Source organism: Arachis ipaensis, chromosome B07, assembly GCF_000816755.2.
Source record: "Arachis ipaensis cultivar K30076 chromosome B07, Araip1.1, whole genome shotgun sequence".
NCBI lineage: Eukaryota > Viridiplantae > Streptophyta > Magnoliopsida > Fabales > Fabaceae > Arachis > Arachis ipaensis.
In genome coordinates this window covers 3,772,277-3,799,762 of record NC_029791.2, presented here as the reverse complement: position 1 = coordinate 3,799,762, position 27,486 = coordinate 3,772,277, and the positions used below count along the sequence as shown (strand labels likewise).

The 27,486-nt window shown below is 34.7% G+C and overlaps 5 protein-coding genes across 12 annotated transcripts; 3 read left to right on the top strand and 2 right to left on the bottom strand.

Annotated features, from left to right (window-relative positions):
• On the bottom strand, positions 113-24,716 carry LOC107609524 (UPF0481 protein At3g47200-like). Of its 2 annotated transcripts, XM_021107027.1 has the most exons (10): positions 24,347-24,716; positions 23,566-23,614; positions 23,184-23,361; positions 23,004-23,080; positions 22,834-22,919; positions 22,192-22,290; positions 21,686-21,852; positions 20,689-21,543; positions 19,850-20,491; positions 113-1,107 (listed from the first exon to the last, which is right to left on the bottom strand). In XM_021107027.1, the coding sequence occupies exons 9-10, from the start codon at positions 20,489-20,491 to the stop codon at positions 355-357; spliced, it is 1,395 nt and encodes a 464-aa protein (XP_020962686.1). In that variant the 5' UTR covers positions 20,689-21,543; positions 21,686-21,852; positions 22,192-22,290; positions 22,834-22,919; positions 23,004-23,080; positions 23,184-23,361; positions 23,566-23,614; positions 24,347-24,716; the 3' UTR covers positions 113-354. The 2 variants fall into 2 exon arrangements, with proteins under 2 accessions (XP_020962686.1, XP_020962687.1); XM_021107028.1 differs by lacking the exon at positions 113-1,107 and having other exon boundaries at positions 19,091-20,491.
• On the top strand, positions 3,637-6,096 carry LOC110264798 (disease resistance protein RFL1-like). The gene is made up of 2 exons (XM_021107026.1): positions 3,637-3,900; positions 4,041-6,096. The coding sequence occupies exon 2, from the start codon at positions 4,246-4,248 to the stop codon at positions 5,950-5,952; it is 1,707 nt and encodes a 568-aa protein (XP_020962685.1). The 5' UTR covers positions 3,637-3,900; positions 4,041-4,245; the 3' UTR covers positions 5,953-6,096.
• On the top strand, positions 12,872-14,220 carry LOC107609521 (probable CCR4-associated factor 1 homolog 11). Its single transcript, XM_021107030.1, has one exon. The coding sequence runs from the start codon at positions 13,525-13,527 to the stop codon at positions 14,086-14,088; it is 564 nt and encodes a 187-aa protein (XP_020962689.1). The 5' UTR covers positions 12,872-13,524; the 3' UTR covers positions 14,089-14,220.
• LOC107609522 lies at positions 14,859-18,818 on the bottom strand. 7 transcript variants are annotated; one of them, XM_021107031.1, is made up of 5 exons: positions 18,215-18,818; positions 17,989-18,127; positions 16,923-16,986; positions 15,449-15,655; positions 14,859-15,284 (listed from the first exon to the last, which is right to left on the bottom strand). In XM_021107031.1, exons 3-5 carry the CDS (start codon positions 16,929-16,931, stop codon positions 15,192-15,194), a joined length of 309 nt encoding a protein of 102 aa, XP_020962690.1. In that variant the 5' UTR covers positions 16,932-16,986; positions 17,989-18,127; positions 18,215-18,818; the 3' UTR covers positions 14,859-15,191. The 7 variants fall into 7 exon arrangements, 5 of the variants coding, with proteins under 5 accessions (XP_020962690.1, XP_016167006.1, XP_016167005.1 ...); XM_016311520.2 differs by having other exon boundaries at positions 14,859-15,365; positions 18,215-18,791; XM_016311519.2 differs by having other exon boundaries at positions 14,859-15,365; positions 17,989-18,080; positions 18,215-18,791.
• Positions 25,917-26,864, top strand: LOC107606494. Its single transcript, XM_016308555.1, has one exon. It carries the CDS (start codon positions 25,917-25,919, stop codon positions 26,862-26,864), a length of 948 nt encoding a protein of 315 aa, XP_016164041.1.

The window sequence follows — 27,486 nt, the reverse complement described above, 5'->3', positions numbered from 1 at the left end:
CCATATAAACAAAGAAGGATGGCTCCACTATTCAAAGTAGAAGGAAAAGCTTCTCAAGAACAAAGATTCAAATTAATTATATTATATAATATATTCTAAATTAAATCTCAGCATTAAAAGTTTCATGGATAATGTTCTCCTCAAGACTGCTTTGCTATCACCTAAACAATTGATTTGGGAGCATTATTGTTTCAAAGCTACAAATGTTCCCGAAGCAGGTAAAGATCGTAATGTTTCAAACCTTAAGATAGAACATGATGTTTGAATACTAATTTCAGAATAAAGATGTGTAAATAATGTATAGAAACCAGAAAGCAACAATAAAAAAATATCACATTCAAACTTGATACACAATTACAGAGAAGGCAGTTGCCTTATGCAGTGGTCTTCAATAATTACATAATAAAGTGGCCACATGTTCATAATAAACACTTCAATTCTTCCAATTACAAAGATATCAAACAATAATCTAGTACTAGTGTACTCCTTGGAGAATAGAAAATACTGTCTGAATAACAGTGAGAACAAGCAGAAAAATCCAGCAATAGAAACTACCGTCTTGCATGGAGTGTTGCAATAAGTCGCAACTTTTTTGTTCCAAGGGCGTGCACAAAAATCATTCAACCTTTGAAAAATAAGGGAATACTGCACATTAAAATCTGGATACATAATGTTCACTCCAAGACCATTGAACATTTTGGCCACTGCATTACTATCATCTAACCAATTCTCAATTATTCCATTCTTAATAAGCAAATCTACATCTTTGTCTGTGTTAATAAGAAAATCTAACACAGCAATATAGTCAGCAAGGTAGGATTCATCGATACAGTGACATTGCTCGAAAGCTAACAAATTTCTCAAAACAACCTCAGTAATATCTTCCACTCTAAAGAATGGGATTCTCAAACTATGACCAGAAAGTTGCAAGTCTAGTAAGCATTGACTAGCTTTGTTTACCTCAAACTTTACTCCTGCTTCCTTCAACTCAGTTGCACTATAAATTTGCACTATCTGTGCTTCTCTTGAACATCTAGAGATTGATAAGTTACAGGATAATAATAGAAGCTTTCTAGAAAGATCTGTGAAATGAGCTATTCCACCAACCTTGGATACTGATAGCTGAGATTGGGAAAAAAATAAAGACAAGTATAATGATCTTAGCTTGCAAATATAAGACAAGTATATCGTTTTTTTCTTGGATGCTCTAAGGCAAGTATCACTGAGATTATGAAATAAGAAACATATTTATTCAAGGCTCAGCCTCAAGATATACCATGATCAGTGATTGACACATTAGTTACAAACACCTTTTCTTTTTGGCATTACAAGAGTAGTGTGGGTTGAGATCAAAATATGCAATATGACATTCTTTAATTGCATTCAAATTAAAATTAAAATTGAAATATACCTATATTATGTATCATATATTACTATCTAATTTAATAATCAAATGTGTCACATGACACTCTCTTATTAAAATTGAGAGAAAATATTTTTTTTCCAAAATTAATAAACTCCCTTCTTAAATTCTCTTATCTACCTCTCTCCATTTTTCTATTTCTCTCTACCATTTTCACTCTATATATGATTTATATTTTATATTAGTAATTTGACAAATTAAAATATGTCATCCGATATTTTTTTATTACAGTTAAAATAATTTTTTTTTCTTCCAAAATTAACAAACTCTTACTTTCACTCTCATTCTTCATCTTTATCTTTCTCTCTTTTTTCTCTCATTCTCTATTTTTTCTACTTGTTCTACAAAAATGAAAATTAGCAAAATAATATAATTCAAATAAAAAATTAGACTTTTTCATATAAAAATAATAACTAAAAATTTTGTTATTTGATTTTTTATCTATAGAGACCTTGGTCTTCTTAGTCAGAGATTTTTGTCAACCTACGATATTTTTTTTTGTAAAAGTAGTTTGATTTTATAAATCTTTTGTGCCATGCATAATATATACTGTCGAAACAAAGTGGATTACACACACTTTCCACCTTATTTCGTCATTCAATGTATATATTGTAGAAAAATATTCCATGAAATTGAAAGAGTTAAGACCTAATTAAAAATAGTAATGTATATTTCTCTTTGCTTGACAACTAATTAAATAATAATCCATCATGAATTAAATTAAGTGGAATATGTGTTAACATCAAGCTATTAAGGATCGAAGAACATGGTAGCTATCACCTAACAAATTCTCAATTATTCCTTTCTGTGATGATAAGAAAATCCAAGAAAAAGATAGGATTGACTGATACAATGGCATTGCTCGAAATCTAGTAAATGGAATTCTGAGAGTATGACCTGAAATTTCCAAGTCCAGTAAGCATTTACTATTTTTGTTTACCTCAATCTTCACTCCTGCAGAGTTGTGTTAGCTGTGTTTGTCTTGAGCATCCAGAGGCTGATGGTTGGAATAAGTGAGAGGATGCTAATAGAAACTTTCTTGATAAATCTGTGAAATGAGTTATGTCATCAATATCACCGGGAATGGTACTGTGAGGAACCATATAAACAAGAGCGAGCCTTAATAATAAAGAAGGATGGCTTGGGTTGCCACTATTCAAAGTAGAAGGAAAAGCTAGATTGAAAAGCTTCTCAAGAACAAAGAAAGGGACTTGATGAATAAGATCATGCAAGATAAACATGTAGAGGGAGTTTCTCATCTCTGTGACTTGAATACTGAGATAATAACTAAAGATTTTTAACCTCGTCAAGCAAAATTCAAATACATTTCCAAATTTACTGAATAATACTTCCAGTATAAATTGCATGAACATGCAAGACAAATATGCCCTAAGGTATTAACCATGGTTACCTCCTATCTTGTTGTCAAAGGCCTCATGAACATCACTATACCTATTGTAAAGAAGACATTCTTCTAGAGTCAGTTTGCTTTTCAAATATGAAGGCAAGGGTTTATGTTTATGTTACTTCTATACCTATTGTAAAGTATTGTAATCATAACTCACAAAATGATTCAACAGTGGATACACCCTTACATTCTCCTTTTAGAGCATAAATAAACTAAAGTAGATAACCAATTCAGAATACTGGTAAGAAGAACTTACCATGCTGCTCCCCCTTGGGGACGGGCACCCCCATGAGTTTCAAGTAATAAATTAACTGTTTGAATTTGTATAGACATTCCATCTGAAATCTGATAGAAGTCCACAGTCAGTGGCAATGAGGAACATTCAAAAAAAGAACCAATTGTAGTAAAATTATTATTTATTTCGCACAGATCTCTATCCGAATCTTTTTAGATATTCTTTCTAAACACTATACATAAAAGGCTTAACAATAAACATCTAAAATATATTATCTATTTCTAATTATTATTATATCTCTTAGACTATACTAATTTGAGTGTTAAAATTTTTTGCAGATACATTCTCACCTTTGTAGAGATGTTAACCTGAAACAAAAAGATCTACCAAAGCCTCATGTCCTGATTCTACAAATTTATGTTCGACTACTACAAAAAGTAAGCCTAATTTTTCGTCTAGAACGCATATAATTAGCTTTAGTTCCATTAGAAAACTAACTAAAAAATAGTCAACGAGAACTAATTAGTTAAAAAAAAATAAAAGATCTATTATTAAAGTTTCCCGTGATGCACGGGTCATTAAACTAGTTCTTAGTCTAAAAATGACTTTGGCAGGGTCTTTACTCTTTAATAACCAGATTATGATAGACGCGTTTCACTTTCACCTATCATAGTGGTGATTTCATTTTTGAAGTACTTGAGATGAATCTCTTGTAACTTTGTTCTTTATCAATCAATCAGTATTGCCATATTCTGTTTCTGGTGATCAACCACAAGAAGAGATCAACAGAAGAGTCCTTGAAGACTTCTGAGTAACTCGGGAAAGCAAATTGAGGTATGGTTTCATGAATTCATATATACCTTGCAAAACTTTTTCTTAAGACCAGTAGCATATATATATCTAGGTGTAGTCAGCTATCTGAATCAAATGATTTGTTGTTATATATGATAAGAAACAATTGTTTAAACCTACAGAAAGGGAGAAAATTTGGAGTAATACATCATCACCTTGCACTTGCTGCCATATCTGTGCTTGTGAGCTTTCTAATGGGTCATCAGGGACATGTTCTGACGATGAAACCAGAACATCTTAGGAGGAAACTGGAGACAAAAGTTGAGCAAGTACAAGAACAGGTAAAGAACACAGTTCAAGTTGATAGAATTGAAGGCGGGTTGTTTTATGCAGTTTGACTTTGAATCAAGAGAAAGCACTTTCAATGGAATCTTCGAAGCCTTACAAGATGATAGCATCTCCAGTGTGGCAGTGTACGGCATGGGTGGAGTAGGAAAGACAACCTTAGCAAGGCATGTAGGTAAAAGAGTAAAGGAGATGAACATGTTTGACCTTGTTCTACCTGTTCATGTGACAACAGCTGAAAATGTCAAGAGGATTCAAGGTGACATAGCTGCCGGGTTAGGACTTCGATTGGGAGAGGAATCCGATCTAGCTGAAAGACAGAGACAACTATCACTTAGATTAAGAAATGAAGAACATGTACTCATAATTTTGGATGACTTATGGGATAAGCTTGATCTGCAAAAGATTGGGATTTTAAACAATCACTGTAAAGTCCTCTTAACTACGAGAAGTCAACAAGTTGCATATTTGATGGGATGTCAACGCAGCTTTCATCTATTTCTTTTAACTTTAGAAGAAAATTGGGATTTGTTCAAGAGGTGCGCAGGCATCCATGATGATCGGTTCGAGCCGGACTTACTTGCTATAGCAAAGGAAGTTTCAGCACACTGTGAAGGATTACCACTTACCATTTCAATATTGGGGTCAGCTCTAAGAGCAAGAACTGTTTACCTATGGAAACAAGTCTTGAAAGATTTAATGAGTTCAAGAGGGAAGGGTTTGAATTGGGAAGATGATAGTACTAATTTTATAATCCAGATAATAGTGGTGATCTATAATATTATACTTGCAAGCAAAGAAGCTAAAATCATATTCTTAATATGTGGTATGTATCCAGAAGATTATGAAATTCTCATTGAAGATCTGTTCCAACATGTAATTAGACTAAGGTTGTGCAGCAAAACTGATGTGATTGCAACCATCACTAGCCTCAAGGACTCTAGCTTGTTGATGCCTTCAATTACAAGTAAAGACCATGTGCTAATGCATGATTTGGTCCGTTATGCTGCTAGGAAGATAATCTTTAAAGAGAAACCTACCAACAGGGACAATATCAGTGAGTATATGAATGCGCTTTATAATGAGGAACATTTTCAATGGCAAGAGGCATTACATCAACTTCTTTGTCGGTTGTTTGGTGCAACTGAGTATCCAGAATCTTCTTCTTCAACAAGTTCGGAGCTCCAAGTCGCACAGTCCTACTCCTCTACAATTCCTAGGCCATCAGGGAAGATGGTGGATTTTTATGGATTGTGTCAGGTTGACAAATCATTTCTGCCACTGCTCAAAGAAGCATGCACCAATAATCCAAATCTGATAGAAAGCCAGAGAAAACACTCTGAAATGTTAAGGCAGAGTGCTTTTGATAGCTTAGGAAGGTTGTTGTTTCTGTTGCATAATGTTAGGATTAGAGATTGGATAAACCATAAACAAGAACTGCAGATGTATTGGGAGCAGGCAAAGCTCATGAAGTTCGATTTGGAATGGTTGAGTCCTGCTATGGAACGAGTCCTATCTTCGGCCGATCTTGCAAGGATCGAAGCATTGCGTGAGGAAGAGAAGTATTGGAACGAAGAAGCTTCTAAGCTAAGAGAGAAACTCAAGATTGTGGAGGATAAAGCTGCAGTCATTAGAACTGAGATTGTCCTCACAGAGTCTAAGTTGGATGGTTTTGCAATTGGTTATGGTTCAGAGGCTGGGGTTGTTTCCAAAGTCAGTCCTTGGAGGAAAATTTTTCTATTTAGATAATAAAATTCTTGAGATCTTAATGAATATAGCTAGTGTATTACTTATTATGCAAGTTATGGCATGTTGATTTGTACTTCTTGTTATTCACTTTTACTAGTTCTTCTTGATATTGTCACTGATATATAGAAAATTAGTTTAGAATCATTGTTCTGCCAGAGATTGATTTTATAGTTCAGTTAAATTTTTTTCTTAGCTTATAGAAAACATGAGATAGATATATAGCTGAGATTGGGAAAAGAAGCTCATCTTAGCTGCAAAACAAAGACAAGTATATGATCCCTTTAATTTTTCTTGGATGTTCAAAGGCAAGTATCACTGAGATTATGAAGTAAGAAACATATCTATACAAGGCTTAGACTTAAAGGATACTACAGTATGACTAGTCATTGACACATTAGTAATTACAAATTTACTACTGCTAGCTTTTCTTTTTGGCATTACAAGAGTGTGGCTACTTTTCTGTGCCAAAAGTTTACAGAAAGCATTCAAGTCTTATACAGATACAAAGATACTCAGCATTAAAAGTTTCATGGATAATGTTCTTCTCAAGACCATTGAACAATTTAGCCACTGCTGCACATCACCTTACCAATTGATTTCGGAGCATTATTGTTCCAAAGCTTCAAATGTTTCCGGAGCAGGTAAAGATCACGATGTTTCATGTTGAATGGTTGAGTCCTGTATAATTGTCTTCTCTTAAAATTATTGGTATCTCTTCCAGATATGCTAATCTTTTACTCTGTTTCATGTCATGCTGGTTAGTATTTCTTTTTAAAAACTTTTGCTATTTTGTATCATTTCTAGCTTTTAATCGGTACATTGAGGAAAATCATGACTATATGGCATTTTGTCTTTGTTGGATGATTAATCTTTTTCTTACAATTGAAATTAAAAAGCTCTCGCTCTTTTTAAGATAGAATATAATGTTTGAATACTAATTTCAGAATAAACATGTGAAAATAATGCATAGAAACTACAAAGCAACACATTCAAACTTGATACACAATTACAGAGAAGGGATATGCCATATGCAGTGGTCTTCAATAATTACATAATAAAGTGGCCACATGTTTATGATAAACACTTCAATTCTTCCAAAATACAAACATATCAAAACTACTACACCATATTGAGAATTGAGCATATATATAATCATCCAATCCAAGCTACACAATATAAACATTAATCTAGTACTAGTGTACTCCTTGGAGAATAGAAAATACTGTCTGAACAACAGTGAGAACAAGCAGAAAAATTCCAGCAATAGAAGCTACCATCTTCCATGGAGTGTTGCAATAATCGCGCCTTAAAGTTGCAACTTTTTTGTTCCAAGGACGTGCACAAAAAGCATTCAACCTTTGAAAAATAAGGGAATATTGCACATTAAAATCTGGATACATAATGTTGACTCCAAGATCATTGAACATTTTGGCCACTGCATTACTATCACCTAACCAATTCTCAATTATTCCATTCTTAATAAGCAAATCTACATCTTTGTCTGTGTTAATAAGAAAATCTAACACAGCAATATAGTCAGCAAGGTAGGATTCATTGATACAGTGACATTGCTCGAAAGCTAACAAATTTCTCACAATAACCTCAGTAATATCTTCCACTCTAAAGAATGGGATTCTCAAAGTATGACCAGAAAGTTGCAAGTCTAGTAAGCATTGACTAGCTTTCTTTACCTCAAACTTTACTCCTGCTTCCTTCAACTCAGTTGCACTATAAATTTGCAATTTTCTAAGTTGTTGGTCTCGGATCTTTCAATAAATTGTTTGCAATATAATCTTTTATGGTCCTATAGTAATTTTTTTGAGGGACTAAAACCAAAACACCCTATATTAAATCCTTTTAGATTAGTTTGTATATGGTCTCCACTCAACTTAAAGTCCTATTAACACCAATAAACAATACGAAAGACCCATGAGCAAAAGAAGATTAGTTAATTACTTAATCCTTTCAATAGTAGTTATTCGGGCAGAGCATATAACACAAACCTTAAAAATAGACCTGCAATGGTAATCCTGGTCAAACTACTGTCATTTTCTCCCTCCAAAAGACTTGCCTGCAAGGAAAATATATAAACAATTAATTGTTCCCCAAGGGATGCCAGAAAAACTATGGCACATCAAAGGACCAATAGACATGGCAACTTGCCAATGCAAAGAGAACTAGATAAACATTTTTCCATTAATGTATTTCTAATCAGCAAATGCTGAATAAGATCATCCAAGATAAACATGTAGAGGGAGTTTCTCATCTCTGTGATTTGAATACCGAGATAATTACTAAAGATTTTTAACCTCGTCAAGCCAAATTCAAATACATTTCCAAATTTACTAAATAATACTTCTATTATAAATTGCATGAACATGCAAGACAAATATGCCCTAAGGTATTAACCATGGTTACCTCCTAATTTGTTGTCAAGGGCCTCATGAACATCACTATACCTATTGTAAAGAAGACATTCTTCTAGAGTCAGCTTGCTTTTCAAATATGAAGGCAAGGGGTTTATGTTTATGTACCTCTATACCTATTGTAAAGTATTGTAATCATAACTCACAAAATGATTCAACAGTGGATACACCCTTACATTCTCCTTTTAGAGCATAAATAAACTAAAGTAGATAACCAATTCAGAATACTGGTAAGAAGAACTTACCATGCTGCTCCCCCTTGGGGACGGGCACCCCCATGAGTTTCAAGTAATAAATTAACTGTTTGAATTTGTATAGTCATTCCATCTGAAATCTGATGGAAGTCCACGGTCAGTAAAATGATTTCTATTTGCAACAAACTATCAATCCATATCCTAAACTAGTATCTCTTCATATATCTTTATTTTTATGCTGCATAAGGATCTCTCAACAATCAATAGCAACAACGTTAAAGTTGAAAGGATGGAGAAAGATAAAAAAATGTGGAGTCCAGCTGAGGCATGAAGTGAATCAATTCAAATCTCCCAACTCTGTTAAACAATAGTTTTCTATCTTCATTTCCATTTTCAATTGTGTACATCCATTGTAAAGTTTAACAATTACAATCATCACACAACTAGTAAAATATTTTTGTCTTTTGAGTTCCTGGATCTCATTTAGTGAAATAAAATAGACCCTTATTTTAAATTATATTTATTAATTAGTATATATTAAAAAATTAATCTTCTTTCTTATTTCACAATTTAGATGGTAGGTCAAAGTTTCATTCTTTCTTCATCAAACATAACATTGTTGAAAATTATCTCATTCCTACCCTTCCACACAAACCACATCACCGCAAGAAACTCCTTTTCTTACTCGTACCCCAATCTGCCCAAGCCTCAAAGCATTCCTTAGACGAACCCACCCAAAGAAAAAGTACTGCACCGTTTCCAGTCACCTATACACAGCACACAATTTACATTCCTTTGTTCTATCTTTTTCTTCAGTTTCTAATAATTTAACAGAGTTGCTTTCCAGGGAGAGCATGACTACCATATATACAAGAATGGCGAGGGTCGATGATGAACGAGAACGACTTCAACAACCACCGAGAGTTTTTCTGATGCCACTGCCCATGGTCGTTGGTTTTCCGCCTTTTTATTGTGCTTCTCAGCCAAGATTTATGGAGCTACTGCCGCTTCTAGAGCCTAGTCCCAATAGTTCGGTTGTGATCAGGCAAGTGTGGGCTGCCAACGCTGATTCCGAGTTCCAAATCATAAGCAGCCTGATTGACAAATATCGATTTGTCTCCATGGACACTGAATTCCCCGGCTTAGTCATCCTGCCCCGCAACAAGAACTACCGGAGTCTTGTTCCAGAGGAACTTACCAAGTCATGAAGGCCAATGTTGACGAACTCAAAATCATCCAGCTTGGACTCACTCTCTTAATAGTTTTGTTTGGCCAAATAACAATTTTAAATTCTAATAAATTCGAGACAATTTTTAAGCACTTGCAGAAAATTAGGAGAACACTAAGGAGAACAATATGCTTTGTTATGGGACGAGTTAATGACGTAAAGGCAAATAAACTTAAAAAGTGATAATTGAATAGAAATTAACATAAAAATAAGAACAATTAGAATATTATTAACAGAAGAAATTATCGTTGTGACAAATATGAGTAAGCCAAAATTTGACTAAAGCTAGAAACCAAGCGTACAGATTTCACAGTTTCATCACACTAAGATGAATTAAAAAAGAAAGTAGTTGGCTCGAGTTTGTTTGAGAAACATTGGTAAAGAAAATTGTCGAAGGAATAATATAGTACTTAGCAAAAGAGTTGAATCCAACACGTTGATCCCTACGTGGCCTTCTTCCACTTTTTGCTTCTTCCTTTGATAACAGTTTCAGAGCTTTGTACTAAAACTTTTGGTGCACGTTATTATTCGTTCTTCCCCTTTGAAGATCGTGTTTCTTCTCCTCTCTTCAGTTGACCACTTTTCCGTCAAAGACTTCCAAGTAATTTCAAAGCTCTCACTGAATCTCCTTGCAACTCTATGAATCTGATCCCTTTGAGGGTACATGAATCCATAAGAAAACAAAAGCCTCATATCCTTTGCAAATTCATCAGGCCTTGAATACACGAATTTGTGCAGCTTTGACTCTATATCCTCAAACCCTATTGGCTTCAACAACACACTCTCACATTTGTTACCAAGAATCCCTAACTTCTTGGGATCCAGAGTCTTATTGAAAGCCCAGCCATCTCTTCCAACCATGAAGCGCTTCAAGATCACCCAACACTGCATCTTTTGATAACGATCCATTCTCTGCTCATTCAGAACAACCTTCATCTCCTCTTCCTTCTTCGAACCGGTTCTTGGGATTCTTGAACATGCATTGTGATGTTCTTCCTCTTCCTTCTTTGTGTTCTTCGAGTTAAGCACCTTAGAACCGGTTCTTGGAATTCTTAAACATGCATTGTGGTGTTCTTGCACAGAAGATTTTGTGAAAACAGAAACTTCAGAAGTTGCCAACTTTCTTCTCTTTCTGCCTCCACGAGAATCAGCACCATCATCGTCCTTCTTCTGTTTGCACTGTGCATCAGTTGACAAAGTTCTAGAACCTTCTGCATGGCTCTTTCCCACTACATTACACGAGAATTCAGTAGTGCTGCAATGCTGATCTTTCTTCCTCTTCTCACCGCATGAATCAGAAGCCATAAATTCTGGTCCATGCTTTTCAGTATCAGTATCATCCTTTAGTTTGCACTCTTCAGATGACACTGTTCTTGAACGAGGCAAACGAAGCTTAATGATGAGTCTCTTTCTTGGGGCAACCTCTGCCTCTGCCATTGAAAAGCTTGGTAAGAAGAAACGAACGTGGGGGTACAATCACTACTACAATGTGGTATAATATAGGACTAAAAGGGTTTGCTTTACTGGTTTACTTACAAAACAAGGCAAAATAATATAGGAGACATTATATATGTACATTCTTTTGGACTTGTGGTAGTTCTTTTTTAATATGGTTTGTTTGAGTGAAATCCTATTTTTTCAAGTTATCTTTTTTTGAAAGAGTTATCTTCTTTTAAAAAATTTTATAAAGAAATAAAAATAATTTTATGTTTGAATATATTATATAAAAAGATTTTTTTTTGTTTATTAATTATATTTAGGTATAATAATATAAAAATATTTTTTTGTTTATTTATTATGTAAAAATTATCTTTCTTTTAAGGAAAAAGATCTTTAAAAAAAATATAAATTATAGCTTTTTAAGTTATACAAAAAGATCTTTTGGATTAACTTAAATGAAAAGAATTACTTTTGTGTACACCTTTCTTTCATATAAAATAATAATAGAGGCATATTCAAATTAGTATAGAGTTGTTGCATCTGTTTTGTTTTCTCAAGCTCTCTTCTGCTGTTATTTGTTCTTCAAGCGATTGCATACGTCTATAGCTGTTTTCAGTTTCTTGGAAAGTTTGCCAATCGATGTATCTAAATAAAGTAGTATTTAACTACAAGTTCCATCTTGGCCGCATTTGAGGAGATTTATCTGGTATACTCTTTCCTCACTTTTTCTCCATTTAATTATAATAGAGTATATATGCATAAGAATCAAGAAAACCAAGAAACTGCAGAAAATGTTAGTAGTTGATCAGCAAGTTATCTAGTTAGTTATCAGTTATTCTGTTGTGACTAGTCTTGGAGTTAGCAAGCTGACTCACCTTTCATTTAGCATAGCTTATATATGTTGTACTTGAGACTGATAATAATTCTGATTCACAATACAAACATATTTTTCCATTTTCTGCACAACTCATCCCTAATGTTTATGTTTGCTATGATTTCAACCACTCTCACCTAAACAATTGCAAAATCAAATTCTGGTGCTAAGTGCTATCATAGTAACACCATCATCATGGTTCTGACTTTGTTACTCCCTCTCTCCATGCCACTCTTATTTTCTGCTTATTTTTGTCATAATTGAGTTAAGACTGTTAATCCTTCTTATGCAGTTGTTAAGTGAGTCACCCTATTCAGCCTTGATTTCATTCTGTATTTGAATGGATTTATAGCCATGTATGCAACCCTTGCAAGCAGAGAATTCCAGAATCACTTTTATCTTGGAGTTCATTGAAGGAAAACTTAGTAGAATAATAAAGAATAATTATATTCATAGATATTAGTTTAAACATGTTCATAAATGGAAAAGCTAGCAGTATTTACTAATGTGTCAATCACTAGTATTTAAGTGATGTGTTGCAGATTTATTTTATATATATTTTTTTCAAAGTAAAAATATATATATTCCCCTATAAATCATACATATCTTTGACACAGGACGTAGGTAAACACTAAAGACTAAAGACTAAAGACCAAAACGCACCCTTTAATCTATCTTCACATTTGGTTGTCTTTGAATTGATTATCAAATTTTAGTTTTCAATAATAACTAGTAGAAGGCAGCACCTAAACAACAACGTCCACACCTGCATGAAAGGTTCTTTGCTCCCTCTCCGGGTGCTCTATCAGGTTTCATTCTTTCTTCATCAAACATAACATTGTTGAAAATCTCTCATTCCTACCCTTTCACACAAACCACGTCACCGCAAGAAACTCCTTTTCTTACTCATACCCCTATCTACCCAAGCCTCAAAGCATTCCTTAGACGAACCCGCCCAAAGAAAAAGTACTGCACCGTTTCCAGTCACCCATACACAGCACACAATTTACATTCCTTTGTTCTATCTTTTTCTTCAGTTTCTAATAATTATTTAACAGAGTTGCTTGCTTTCCAGGAAGAGCATGACGACCATATATACAACAGCGACGAGGGTCGATGATGAACGAGAACGACTTCAATAACCACTTTCTGATGCCACTGCCCATGGTTGTTGGTTTTCCGCCTTTTTATTGTGCTGCTCAGCCAAGATTTGTGGAGTGCCGCTTGTAGAGCCTAGTCCAAATAGTTCGGTTGTGATCAGGCAAGTGTGGGCTGCCAACGCTGATTCCGAGTTCCAAATCATAAGCAGCTTGATTGACAAATATCGATTTGTCTCCATTGACACTGAATTCCCCGGCTTAGTCATCCTGCCCCGCAACAAGAATTGTTCCAGAGGAAACTTACCAAGTCATGAAGGCCAATGTTGACGCCCTCAAAATCATCCAGCTTGGACTCACTCTCTCCGATGAACACGACAACCTCCCTGACCTAGGAACCAACAACAGAACTCACTACATCTGGCAATTCAATTTCCGAGACTTCAATCTCATGCGTGACATCCACGCAAAGTACTCTGCGGCACTCCTACGCAGCCAGGGCATCGACTTTGCACGCAATGCAGTGGCTGGAGTTTCTTCGGTGCATTTTGCGAAGTTGGCAGCAGCATCTGGGCTGCTGTTAAACAAAGCACTGACATGGGTCACATTCCATGGTGCTTATGATATTGGATATTTGGTGAAGATTCTGACTTGGGGTGTTCTTCCGAAAAGCTTGGAGGAGTTCTTGGTGCTTGTAAAAGAGCTGTTTGGGGGAAATGCTTATGATGTGAAGCATGTGATGAGGTTCTGCAATGGCCTCTATGGCGGTTTGGAGAAGGTGGCTGACACACTTCACGTGGATCGAGTTGCTGGGAAGTGCCATCAGGCCGGGTCTGACAGCTTGCTCACCTGCCACACCTTTCACAAGATTAGATAAACTTATTTTTTGGCTGATGAGGATGGGTTTAGGGAGTATGTTAATGTATTTTTTGGGTTAGAAATTGCAAAAGCTTAATACTCTTAAGTTGAAAGAAATGATCATACATTAGATTATTCATGTAACAACATTTTGTCTGTGAATTACAAAGTAGTATCAACGGGTTATTTTTTGGATATAACAATTGTTTTACAACACTTGAATTGGTTGTTTTTTGGATATGACAAAGTTGTTATTAACACTTCAATGGTTGTTTCATGGTTCTGTCTTTGAATCTGTTCTCCAGTGACCAAGTTTATATTTGAGTTTAGAAACAGCTTTTAACAGACTTTCATTATTATTTACCTTTGATTATTATTTGCCTTTGAAGTTTTAGCAAACATGTTAATCTTATTATTGGCTTCATCATCTTACTGAGACTCAATATAGGAGTGCAGTATTACAGCATATTCTTTATTCTTTACGGTGACACAAAATTCAAAATTGGCACGTACTTACCAAAAACTAGAGTGGTCTGTATTATTGTAGGGCACATATTCACACAATATAACTGAACACAATGAATATGCTATCCATTATCTAAAGCAATTTTAACTTGATAAATATTAATTAAACATTTCCTGAATACAGTATTACACATGAACAAATTAAAACACCCAAAAGAAAATTTCATGAGATAAAGGTAAGCTACCAAAATTGTTATTTCGCAGCAGTACAGGCTCAACCGAACAAAATTTTTCTTACAATAATGAAGAATCGTAATTTCTAACTATTTTATACAACACTCGGCAATATGATCTTTGCTATATACAAAAAGAATTGGGACCTATGTAAAATATATCAATAAAGAAAAAGGACAATCTTAAATTCTAATTACATACAAATATGAATGGGACTAAGTTTTATTCCATAGTTGCTTCAATAAAACCCTCCATTGATTCAATCTTTTGACTGAGTTTTTTAGCAATGGTAAGTTGCTGCCCAGAGGACTCTGAAATACCAAAATCACTGATTAAGGCATTGATCTTTTCCTGGCGAATCTGCAACTGCTTCCTCCAACAAAGTTAAAGTCGGTTCCATCGTCGATTTGTTCAAGCTTTTGTTTACCAGCTTCGGTGATGGACAAAATCCCCTATTGTGGACACTATCATCTCTGCTGTGCTTAGGAGAGAAAATCTTGTCAATGCCTTCACTTCCTGCATGCCCATGAAATCAACTTCAGATTTGCACAGAAAAAGAAGGTGTTGAGCCTCATCACTGGTTAAAACCACCTCTATCTGCATAGTAAAATCTTAATCACACACAATGATCATAAAGAGAGAGACAATGACATCATGATTAAATATGGAATTTCCATTACCGGTTGCTTAACAGTGAATGTTAGATTTTCCACTTCCCAATTAGCCATTTCAACTTCAACGTTATCCTCCCTTGATACCAAACCCAGCTGAAGACAAATTCCCATAGCAGTACCGTTAACTTTTTTAGCACCATTTGCAATTGATTTTGACAAATGAATCTCTTTCGGTCTCTGCGGCTTCATGATCTGCATCCCTTGGATTCCAACCTGTAAGAGGTACGACAGAACACACCTTAATAACAGGAAAGACAATGACAAAATGCACAAAGATATCATCAATTAGTATCTGAGTTTCAGTTTATTTTTAAGACCTCCAGTGCAAGTAAACAATTGTTGACAACCCTATCAACACAGCCACCACCAAACCTTATCTCAGTGTGTAAGGTCGATTGCATGGACTAAGCTAGTGTCTTCTTATGGAACATGTCTTACTGTAAAAATCTAAATTCATCTAAATGCTTTTTCATGTAGGTGTGCTTGGTCTCCCCCTATCTTTGACTATTAAGCTACCCTCAGCCTAATCTAATCTACTTACTAGAACTTCCACTAACCCAACTTTTTCTCACATGTATAGCTGTGCCATAAATTTTTTCTCTTTAAACTTGAGTGGTAGATTTTTATCACAAATAACACTCATAGCATCACTCAGCTTCTTCCATTTCACTTTAATTTCCCATGTCGTGCTTTATTGCAAACCTCTACACTGCTAGTTCCAGGACAGAAGAGTTAGGAAATCAATAATTAGTGTAAAAAAGTTATTGAATCTTATTGACATGGATAGATGATTTAAGTCATAGTAAAAGAAATAATTCTAAATTGATTTTTGAAAAGAGTATGTCACACAGAACAAACAAAAATTGCAGCCACTGGCTCGACATCCAAGCAACCATAGATTGAATTTAGTACTCCGTTATATTATAATTTTAGTATACCAAGGGCACAAATTCAATTTAGAAATAAACTAGCCAGATTTCTCAATGTGATTTAAGCAAAGACTAATTAAATCATTAACTGCAGATCTATCTGGATATGCTGTAAGATAAAATGAATTCAAAAAAAAAAAAAAAAACTATATTCTTGAAAAAATCAAGAAATCCTTAATTCCAAAAGAAGGTTTATCAAATATTTACAAGGACCAAAAAAGAAACTTCCAATATATGTAACGACTAAATATAGGAGAGTTTAGACTTACAATGATCAAAGTTTAGAACTAACACTCGTAGCATCAAATATGTAAGGACTAAATATTGGAAAAGCCTGCTAACAAACTCCAAGAAAATTTTTTTGAGGGACTAAAACCAAAACACCCTATATTAATTTAAATACTTATAGATTAGTTTGTATATAGTTTCCACTCAACTTAAAGTCCTATTAACACCGATAAACAATATGAAAGACCCACGAGCAAAACAAGATTAGTTAATTACTTAATCCTTTCAATAGTAGTTATTCGGGCAGAGCATATAACACAAACCTGAAACATAGACCTTGGTAATCCTGGTCAAACTACTGTCATTTTCTCCCTCCGAAAGACTTGTCTGCAAGGAAAATATATAAACAATTAATTGTTCCCCAGCGGATGCCAGAAATATTATGGCACATCAAAGGACCAATAGACACAGCAACTTGCCAATGAAGAGAGAACTAGACAAACATTTTTCATTAATGTATTTAAAATCAGCAAATGCTGAATAAGATCATCCTAGATAAACATGTAGAGGGAGTTTCTCATCTTTGGATTTGAATACTGAGATAATAACTAAAGATTTTTAACCTCATCAAGCCAAATTCAAATACATTTTCCAAATTTATTGTGTAATACTTCCAGTATAAATTGCATGAACATGCAAGACAAATATGCCCTTAGCTCTACAGTCAGCTTGCTTTTCAAATATGAAGGCAAGAAGGGTTTATGTTTATGTACCTCTAGATCAACAAAAGTATTGTAATCATAACTCAAAATGATTCAACGGTAGATACACCCTTCCATTCTCCTTTTAGAGGAACTTTTTCTAGTTGATTATATTGTACCTACTAGATATAAAAGTAATGTAGACTCGATCGGGAAGAATAATGTCAGAATATCTCAGAAAAAATTCAATATATCCTGCATATTTAATGTATGTCACGATAATCTTCAGAATATAATATGGAATGTCATTAACGAAGGATTTTGTTATTTGTCATTTACCAATTATACTATGTTTATTACTTTAATTAGGGTTAGCAGTTCTTGATATATATATATATATATATATATATATATCGGTTGATTTTTGTTTAACTTTTAAACACTTACATCATTCCATGCATGTTATAAATCCACCTTTCCCTATACATATTCTATGGCATCAACAGGTGACGCAAACGGTACCAGGAAGGGAAGAATGATTCACAAATAAATAAAGACACAAAAAAAATATAATCAAGGAAATCACCCAAGAAAGAAAAAGGGACTGCATTAATAGTTCAAGCTGGAACTCTGCAAATTGTATGATCATTTTTGAATGCCATGGAAAGAAAGAGCATAGAATTTGTACCGAGACAGTGGCAGCAACTTCCACGGCTACATCGCAGATGTAATTGTAACATCAACAGCTCCAACCGTTCCATGACAGCACCAATACCAATACTGGAGATAATTTCCAGCAGAAACATAACAAAAGTTGAGCGATAGTACTAAAACAGAGACATATATCATTGCAATTAAAACAAGAGCATGTAAGAAAAGAACAAAATGCAGCAGAGTAAAGGTGGAAGCATTACAGTTTCACAAATGGAGTCAGAATAGGGGAAAATGGTACTGATTCAGAGACAAGAATGAAGGGGGTGTGGGGCTGAGCAAGACCAAAACAGCAGACGCGACGATGGTGAACGGCTCCTCCATCGCGACCCTCTCTTCCTCCCTTCTCTGGCCAGCTCAAACTCTCCTTCATTCAGCAATGACGGCGGCCCCAAACAGAGACAGCGGCGGCCTCAACGGCAATGGCTTGTCCGTGAGGGAGGCGGCCCTCCCTTCTTCCCTCGTCGCGGTTCTTCCTCTTCCGTGAACCCCCTTCTCTCTCTAAGAAGCTCCCTCATTCACTCTCTCAAGCTTAGCAACGGCTCCCTTCGACGATGACCCAGGCAACCACAGCGATGATGGATGCTTCAGCGACGGCAACAAGGCACGGCGCGCCTCCCTCTCTTTCTCTCTCTGGCGTCTTGGTTCTCCTCTCTGTCTCTTTTTCTTTCTTTCATTCTCAGGGTTTGGGAAAAAGAGGAGTAAGGGTATTGTAGGGATTTTACAATTATCTTCTCTTAAAATTATTGGTATCTCTTCATGTCATGTTGGTTAGTATTTCTTTTTAATCATTTTTGCTAGTTTGTATCATTTCTAGCTTTTGATTAGTACACTGAGGAAAACCATGACTATATGGCATTTTGTGTCTTTGTCGGATGATGATGATCTTTATTGATTAGCCAACAATGTTAGTCTAAATTCATGTTTTATCTTCCAGTTGAAATTGAAAAGCCTTCGCTCTTTTTAAGATAGAACATGATGTTTGAATACTAATTTCAGAATAAAGATGTCTAAATAATGTATTGAAACCAGAAAGCAATAATAAAAAAATATCACATTCAAACTTGATACACAATTACAGAGAAGGGAGTTGCCTTATAAAGTGGTCTTCAATAATTACAGAATAAAGTGGCCACATGTTCATAATAAACACTTCAATTCTTCCCATTACAAAGAAAAACATTAATCTAGTGCTAGTGTACTTCTTGGAGAATAGAAAATACTGTCTGAACAACAGTGAGAACAAGCAGAAAAATTCCAGCAATAGAAGCTACCGTCTTCCATGGAGTGTTGCAATAATCGCGCCTTAAAGTTGCAACATTTTTGTTCCAAGGGCGTGCACAAAAAGCATTCAACCTTTGAAAAATAAGGGAATACTGCACATTAAAATCTGGATACATAATGTTCACTCCAAGACCATTGAACATTTTGGCCACTGCATTACTATCACCTAACCAATTCTCAATTATTCCATTCTTAATAAGCAAATCTACATCTTTGTCTGTGTTAATAAGAAAATCTAACACAGCAATATAGTCAGCAAGGTAGGATTCATTGATACAGTGACATTGCTCGAAAGCTAACAAATTTCTCACAATAACCTCAGTAATATCTTCCACTCTAAAGAATGGGATTCTCAAAGTATGACCAGAAAGTTGCAAGTCTAGTAAGCATTGACTAGCTTTCTTTACCTCAAACTTTACTCCTGCTTCCTTCAACTCAGTTGCACTATAAATTTGCACTATCTGTGCTTCTCTTGAACATCTAGAGATTGATAAGTTGCAGGACAATAATAGAAGCTTTCTAGAAAGATATGTGAAATGAGCTATTCCACCAACATTGGATACTGATAACTCACCCTTATAATCACCAGGAAAGATTATTCTACAAGGAACTACATGATAAAGAGCGAGACTTAACAACAAAGGATGCCTATCGTGGCTCCGACCAATGAAGGTAGAAGGAAAAAGTAGATTGTAAAGCTTGTCAAGAACAAAGAATGGGACTTGATTCTCAAGCAACAACAAATCATATCGTATATAGACCCTTAACCGTGTTGGCAAAAGAATAGCATCATCGCCACGCGTAAGCATGAAATGGTACCTGAGTAAAAACTCTAATATGAAGCAGCAGTCCACCAAGATCACCATAACATGTTCTTCCTTACTAAGCTTGGTATCATCTGAGTAACAAGCACGAATCTTTGGCTCAAGCTCTTGCACGCAATTCACAAAACTTTCTAACTTGTTTGTCTCTGATCTTTCAATAAATTGTTTGCAATATAGTCTTTTATGGTCCTCCATCTTTAGCAATTTTTCATCTCCATGGTGAAAAGGACCAATTGAAACAATCTCTGGAGTGTATGCATAGATGTTGTGGGGAACCTTGTAGATGCAACATTCCTTTGTAAAGCGAGGTTGTCCCTTCTCCAACATTGTTTTAATCTTCATTACAACGTCATTAGGATTCGGAGTTGCCATCTATATGAATAGATTAATACTTTTCCTTTTTAGTTAGAATTTTATATACTTATTTGTTACAACACTGGAAGAAATTATGAAATTGATTATTTGATTACATAGATGCTATTTACATAGATAGATTTTATATCAGTTAATATTAGCAGAAAGTTTAAAAAGATATTGGAGGATAATGCGATATAATAAGGCACACTCACCTTTCAGCCTTTGTGTATTTGAAAAGTGAAACGATATGAGAGTGTGGCCTTTGCCTCAGTACAAGTTGAACCTTGTGTCAGTAATCATTGTTTTACAATCAAAAGTTTTGGAAGCATCACAACAGATTGTATAGCATGGGTGGAATAGGACACACAACCTTATAAAAAAACAAGTTGTGTTATGCAACCACAGTTCCAAATGTCAAGAGCATCATTCAACATGAGATAGATATATATAGCTGAGATTGGGAAAAAAATAAAGACAAGTATAATGTTCTAAGGCAAGTATCACTGATATTATGTAATAAGAAACATATTTATTCAAGGCTCGGCCTCAAGATAATACCATGAGTGATTGACACATTAGTATATAATCATCATCCAAGCTAGAAAGCACATGCATTAAGCTAGTACTACTTGGAGGATAGAAAATCCTGTCTGAATAATAGTGAGAATAAGAAAAATTCCAGCAATTGAAGCTACTATCTTCCATGGAGTGTTGCAGTAATCAAGCTTCAAAGTGGCAACTTTTTTGTTCCAAGGATGATTACAGAAATCATTCAACTTCTCAAACATGCAGAAATATTGAACATTAAAATATGAAGGGGAAGCTGCTAGCTAGGTGTCCTAAGCTTGTGAATTGAAAATGATTTCTCTGGATTCGAATCGCAAAAAAAAAATACAGAATAACATCGCATGTTCCATCAACTTGAACTGTGTAGTAGTTGACTTGTTCATGAACTTGGTAAACTCTTGTTTCTAGTTTCTTAGTCAGAATATGTCCTTAAAGCGAGGTTGTCCCTCCTCCAACATGGCTTTAATCTTCATTACCTCATTAGAATTCCAACTTGCCATCTATATGAATAGTTTGCCCTTTTAGTTAGCCACTTGTCAAATTAGTGTGTATATAAGAAGGACTATACTAAGTGTACACCAAAGGTATAGAATATGGTGAAAACTCATGTGCAGTTATCAACTTCGCGTGAACTTAACTTACTATGGTGAAAACGCATGGCTTGATCCAAGAGAGAGCCACAACTCAGCTAGAGTAAGAGTAGCAGAGGCTTTTAGAAGATCGGCAGAATGAAAGGCTTGCTAATGCATATGGAAGGCCTAGAACTGCGTTTCCGGATTTAAAGTAGAGAACAGACAACAGTAGGAATGCTGGCACAATGTAGTCAATCATTTAGGTTGTTTCAATATCTCACATAAAAAGTATACACAATAAAAAAATATCATAAGCTAGTAAATTGAAGAATATAAAAGATATGCATCAATAATCACGACTCATGACAAATTTTTGCCTTAGATGAAACCATGGTGCTGTTTAATGCCTCTATACAAACACAGACATCATCTATGGATCTACCCAAGCATTTCCTTACTTGACTTTTCTTTTCTCCCCAATTCTACTGGCTTATTTGCTCCATACAATTTTTATTTTCTAAAAACTTACAGAGAATACACAAACCAAAAGTGTGTCAAATAATATGATCACATTACCTTGTGAATTTCAGCAAGTAAAAGAAGAACTGAAGCATTCTCAACTTGCAGATTGTACTTGTAGCAGATGCAGAAGAGGGAGTGTGCCACAGCAGCGGCCTGGAAAAATAATATGCCAAATATAAAAAGTGAAACGCAACCCTTTAAACAGTGTGTTCTCTTTTAACACTGACTAACACTAGCAGCAACCAGTACCTTTTTCTCCTTCCTGGGATAAGAAGCTAAGGTCTAATTCAGCCAAATTAAAATTCTTTGCTTAGTTATTATTAGGAAATAGCTGGGGATGAGATGGCGCATAGCAATTTCTTAAGTAAAGTGTACATATTATAATTGAATAATTGTCATGAAAATTGATACACAATTCTTACACAAGGTAAAGTCAACCTTTTGAGGAAGTATTACTCAGACAAATAATGGTTTGACAGATAAGTTACAACAACCGAGAAAAGTGACACTTGGCAACATAGTCAACAAGGCCTCGTTTGTACCCTAGATAGAATGATCTAAAGCTCTCATCCAGCATGGACACCAGGCACAATGATTATGTCTTTTTACCTCTATCACTTGCTTTAAAATAACTAGTCACCAAATGAGGAATTAACAATTCATTGTCCAATTTCAATATCAGTAGAGTTCAAATACCTGTAATCCAAGTAGCAATAAAGATTCTCCAAAGCAGCAATATAATCATCATGAGAAAGACTATTCAAGTAGCTCAGAAAGTGAACCTAGATGGATGTAAAAATCAAGATCAGCAATAACAAAAAAAATGAAGCCCATAAATAACACAAAAAATAACCTCCTAAGCTTACTGGATGTAGTTCAGGTGCCAACTTCTGTAGCTGTCGTAGAACAATTCAACCCATTCAAAGAGACAGCAACTCCATTCCTGCAACAAGAATAAAAAATGAAATTTACTATAGATGAAAGGCACTTCTACAATTCCATATTCAAATATATCAAGAGAAGTTCAAGGCCTACAAGATGCATACTTTTCAATTATATCATCTTGCTCTTGTAAGTACCCTTGCAACTGCCAGTTTGTGCGCAGGAATACTGCACCACTTGGATCATCATCTCTTAGCATGTTACTTGAAGGATCTCCATAAGGACTAGCTACTCTAACATTCTCACTCAGTTTTGATGCCGAATCACCCGGAACATCAATATCTGTGTTTGTAAATTTTGACCAAGCATAGTTAGATCACTATGTCAAGAAACAGGCCAAAAAAAGCATAAATTTAGAGGATCCAAATTCTAAAAGAACTTATATACCATTTTTTATAGAATTAGATAATTCTACATTAATTATGTTAGCAGAGAGATCAAAAGGAAAAATTTGGAGGATAATGCAATATAATAAGACACACTTACCTTGAGGCCTTTGTGAATTTGAAAAGTGTTGCCTTTGACTTACTATATCCTACACAACACAACACAATACAACAACAGTTGAACATTTTGTCAGAGATCAAAAGTTCTGGAAGAATCACAAGAGTTTGAATAGCATGGGTGGAATAGGAAACATGCACAACCTTATAAAACATACAAGTTGTGTTATGTTCCAAATTTCAAGAGCAACATTATTCAACATGAGATAGATATATAGCTGAGATTGGGAAATGATCTTAGCTTGCAAAGTGAAGACAAGTATATCACTTTTTTTTTCTTGGATGCTCTCTCTTAAGGCAAGTATCACTGAGATTATAAAATAAGAAACATATTTATACAAGGCTCAGCTTCAAGATATACTATATACTATGATGCAGAGTGATCGACCCATTAGTTAATACAAATTTATTACTTCTAGCCCTTCTTTTTAGTATTCAAATACACAATAGATATTCACGTGCAATAACCAATTAGAGTTAGTTAGAATAAAACCTGATTTGGTAGTTTTTGTTAGACCATTCAACTAAGACCAACTATACAAAGCTGATAACCAAGACTTTTAGTTTAAGCTTTACATTCCTCTGTTCATTACTTGTAACACAAGAATAGTGCACATTCTTTATCTACAATTGAAATTGAAAAACTTCTCTTCTTTCCTTTAAGAATAGTATTCAATTATTTTTTAATTACATCTAAATAAATTACAGTTAATCACATTATTTTAGATGTAGCAGTTTCTGCCATTAAATGGAAGGGATCTCACCAATGTACTTGATGTTTTGCAAAGTGGTCCTGCAAGCATGAAAACTGACAATTCATATGTTTGACTAATTGCTATCATCGCCCTGTACTCTCTTGCCCTGCACCCTCAGCAACTACTGTTCTTTAAGTCTTTTCTCAATGAACTCCAAGATAAAAGTGATTCTGGAATTCTCTGCTTGCAAGGGTTGCATACATGGCTATAAATCCATTCAAATACAGAATGATATAGAAAACAATGAAGTAATTCAGATACATAATAATAATAATAACAATGACATTCAAATAAGTGATGTTTCAGATATGAAATGAAATCAAGGCTGAATAGGGTGACTCACTTAACAACTGCATAAGAAGGATTAACAGTCTTAACTCAATTATGACAAAAATAAGCGGAAAATAAGAGTGATAAGAGTGGCAGGAGTAACAAAGTCAGAACCATGATGATGGTGTTACTATGATAGCACTTAGCACCAGAATTTGATTTTGCAATTGTTTAGGTGAGAGTGGTTGAAATCATAGCAAACATAAACATTAGGGATGAGTTGTGCAGAAAATGGAAAAATATGTTTGTATTGTGAATCAGAATTATTATCAGTCTCAAGTACAACATATATAAGCTATGCTAAATGAAAGGTGAGTCAGCTTGCTAACTCCAAGACTAGTCACAACAGAATAACTGATAACTAACTATATAACTTGCTGATCAACTACTAACAGTATTTGTTTGATCTGTTTCTTGGTTTTCTTGATTCTTATGCATATATACTCTATTATAATTAAATGGAGAAAAAGTGAGGAAAGAGTATACCAGATAAATCTCCTCAAATGCGGCCAAGATGGAACTTGTAGTTAAATACTACTTTTTTTTAATACATTATTGTATACATTTAGATACATCGATTGGCAAACTTTCCAAGAAACTGAAAACAGCTATAGACGTATGCAATCGCTTGAAGAACAAATAACAGCAGAAGAGAGCTTGAGAAAACAAAACAGATGCAACAACTCTATACTAATTTGAATATGCCTCTATTATTAATTTATTATTGTATATGAAAGAAAGGTGTACACAAAAGTAATTCTTTTCATTTAAGTTAATCCAAAAGATATTTTCGTATAACTTAAAAAGCTATAATTTATATCTTTTTTTTAAAAGATCTTTTTCTTTAAAAGAAAGATAATTTTTACAAAATAAATAAACAAAAAAAATCTTTTTACATAATATATCCAAACATAAAATTATTTTTATTTTTTTATAAAATTTTTTAAAAGAAGATAACTCTTTCAAAAAAAGATAACTTGAAAAAATAGGATTTCACTCAAACAAACCATATTATAAAAGAACTACCACAAGTCCAAAAGAATGTACATATATAATGTCTCCTATATTATTTTGCCTTGTTTTGTAAGTAAACCAGTAAAGCAAACCCTTTTAGTCCTATATTATACCACATTGTAGTAGTGATTGTACCCCCACGAACTTGTTTGTTTCTTCTTTCCGTAATTAATCCTACCAAAGATCGAGTCTTGAAATCTTTGTTCACTCGAAACATCAACAACCAAGCTTTTCAATGGTAGAGGCAGAGGTTGCCCCAAGAAAGAGACTCATAATTAAGCTTCGTTTGTCGCGTTCAAGAACAGTGTCATCCGAAGAGTGCAAACTAAAGCATGATGCTGATACTGCAAAGCCTGGACCAGAATTTATGGCTTCTGAGAAGAGGAAGAAAGATCAGCATTGCAGCACTATTGAATACTCGTGTAATGTAGTGGGAAAGAGCGATGCAGAAGGTTCTAGAACCTTGTCAACTGATGCACAGTGCAAACAGAAGAAGGACGATGATGGTGCTGATTCTGGCGGAGGCAGAAAGAGAAGAAAGTTGGCAACTTCTGAAGTTTCTATTTCCACAAAATCTTCTGTGCAAGAACACTACAATGCATGTTCAAGAATCCCAAGAACCGGTTCTAAGGTGCTTGACTCGAAGAACACAAAGAAGGAAGAGGAAGAACATCACAATGCATGTTCAAGAATCCCAAGAACCGGTTCGAAGAAGGAAGAGGAGATGAAGGTTGTTCTGAATGAGCAGAGAATGGATCGTTATCAAAAGATGCAGTGTTGGGTGATCTTGAAGCGCTTCATGGTTGGAAGAGATGGCTGGGCTTTCAATAAGACTCTGGATCCCAAGAAGTTATGGATTCTTGGTAACAAATGTGAGAGTGTGTTGTTGAAGCCAATAGGGTTTGAGGATATAGAGTCAAAGCTGCACAAATTCGTGTATTCAAGGCCTGATGAATTTGCAAAGGATATGAGGCTTTTGTTTTCTTATGGATTCATGTACCCTCAAAGGGATCAGATTCATAGAGTTGCAAGGAGATTCAGCGAGACCTTTGAAATTACTTGGAAGGCTTTGAAGGAAAAGTGGTCAACTGAAGAGAGGAAAAGGAACAAGATCTTCAAAAGGGAAAGAAGCTCTGAAACTGTTATCAAAGGAACAAGCAGAAAGTGGAAGAAGGCCACGTAGGCATCAACGTGTTTGATTCAACTCTTTTGCTAAGTACTATATTATTCTTTCGACAATTTTTTTTACCAATGTTTCTCAAACAAACTCGAGCCAACTACTTTCTTTTTTAATTCATGTTAGTGTGATGAAACTGTGAAATCCGTACGCTTGGTTTCTAGCTTCAGTCAAATTTTGGCTTACCATATTTGTCACACTGATGTATATTTTAATTTCTTCTGTTAATAATATTTTAATTGTTCTTATTTTTATGTTAATTTCTATTCAATTATCACTTTTTAGGTTTATTTGCCTTTATGTCATTAACTCGTCCCATGACAAAGCATATTGCTTGATATATTTTAATGAGCTGCTTGTCACAATGTGGAGGATGGAAAGATATGGAGTTGGAGAATCTTGGACTCCTATTTTTTAGTATTCTGCAAGTTCCAACTGTACATCTCAATTACATGGTTGCATTGCCTACCATAATCCTGAAAATCAAGAGTTTAGGATTTTGTTGACTCCTTGGTATGATGACCATTTTCAAATAGTTTACCATGTTCCTTCTCTCATTCGATTGAAGGATATTATCATCGGAGATAATGTTTTGGTGCAGAATATTTATTCATGATAATGTTCCCCT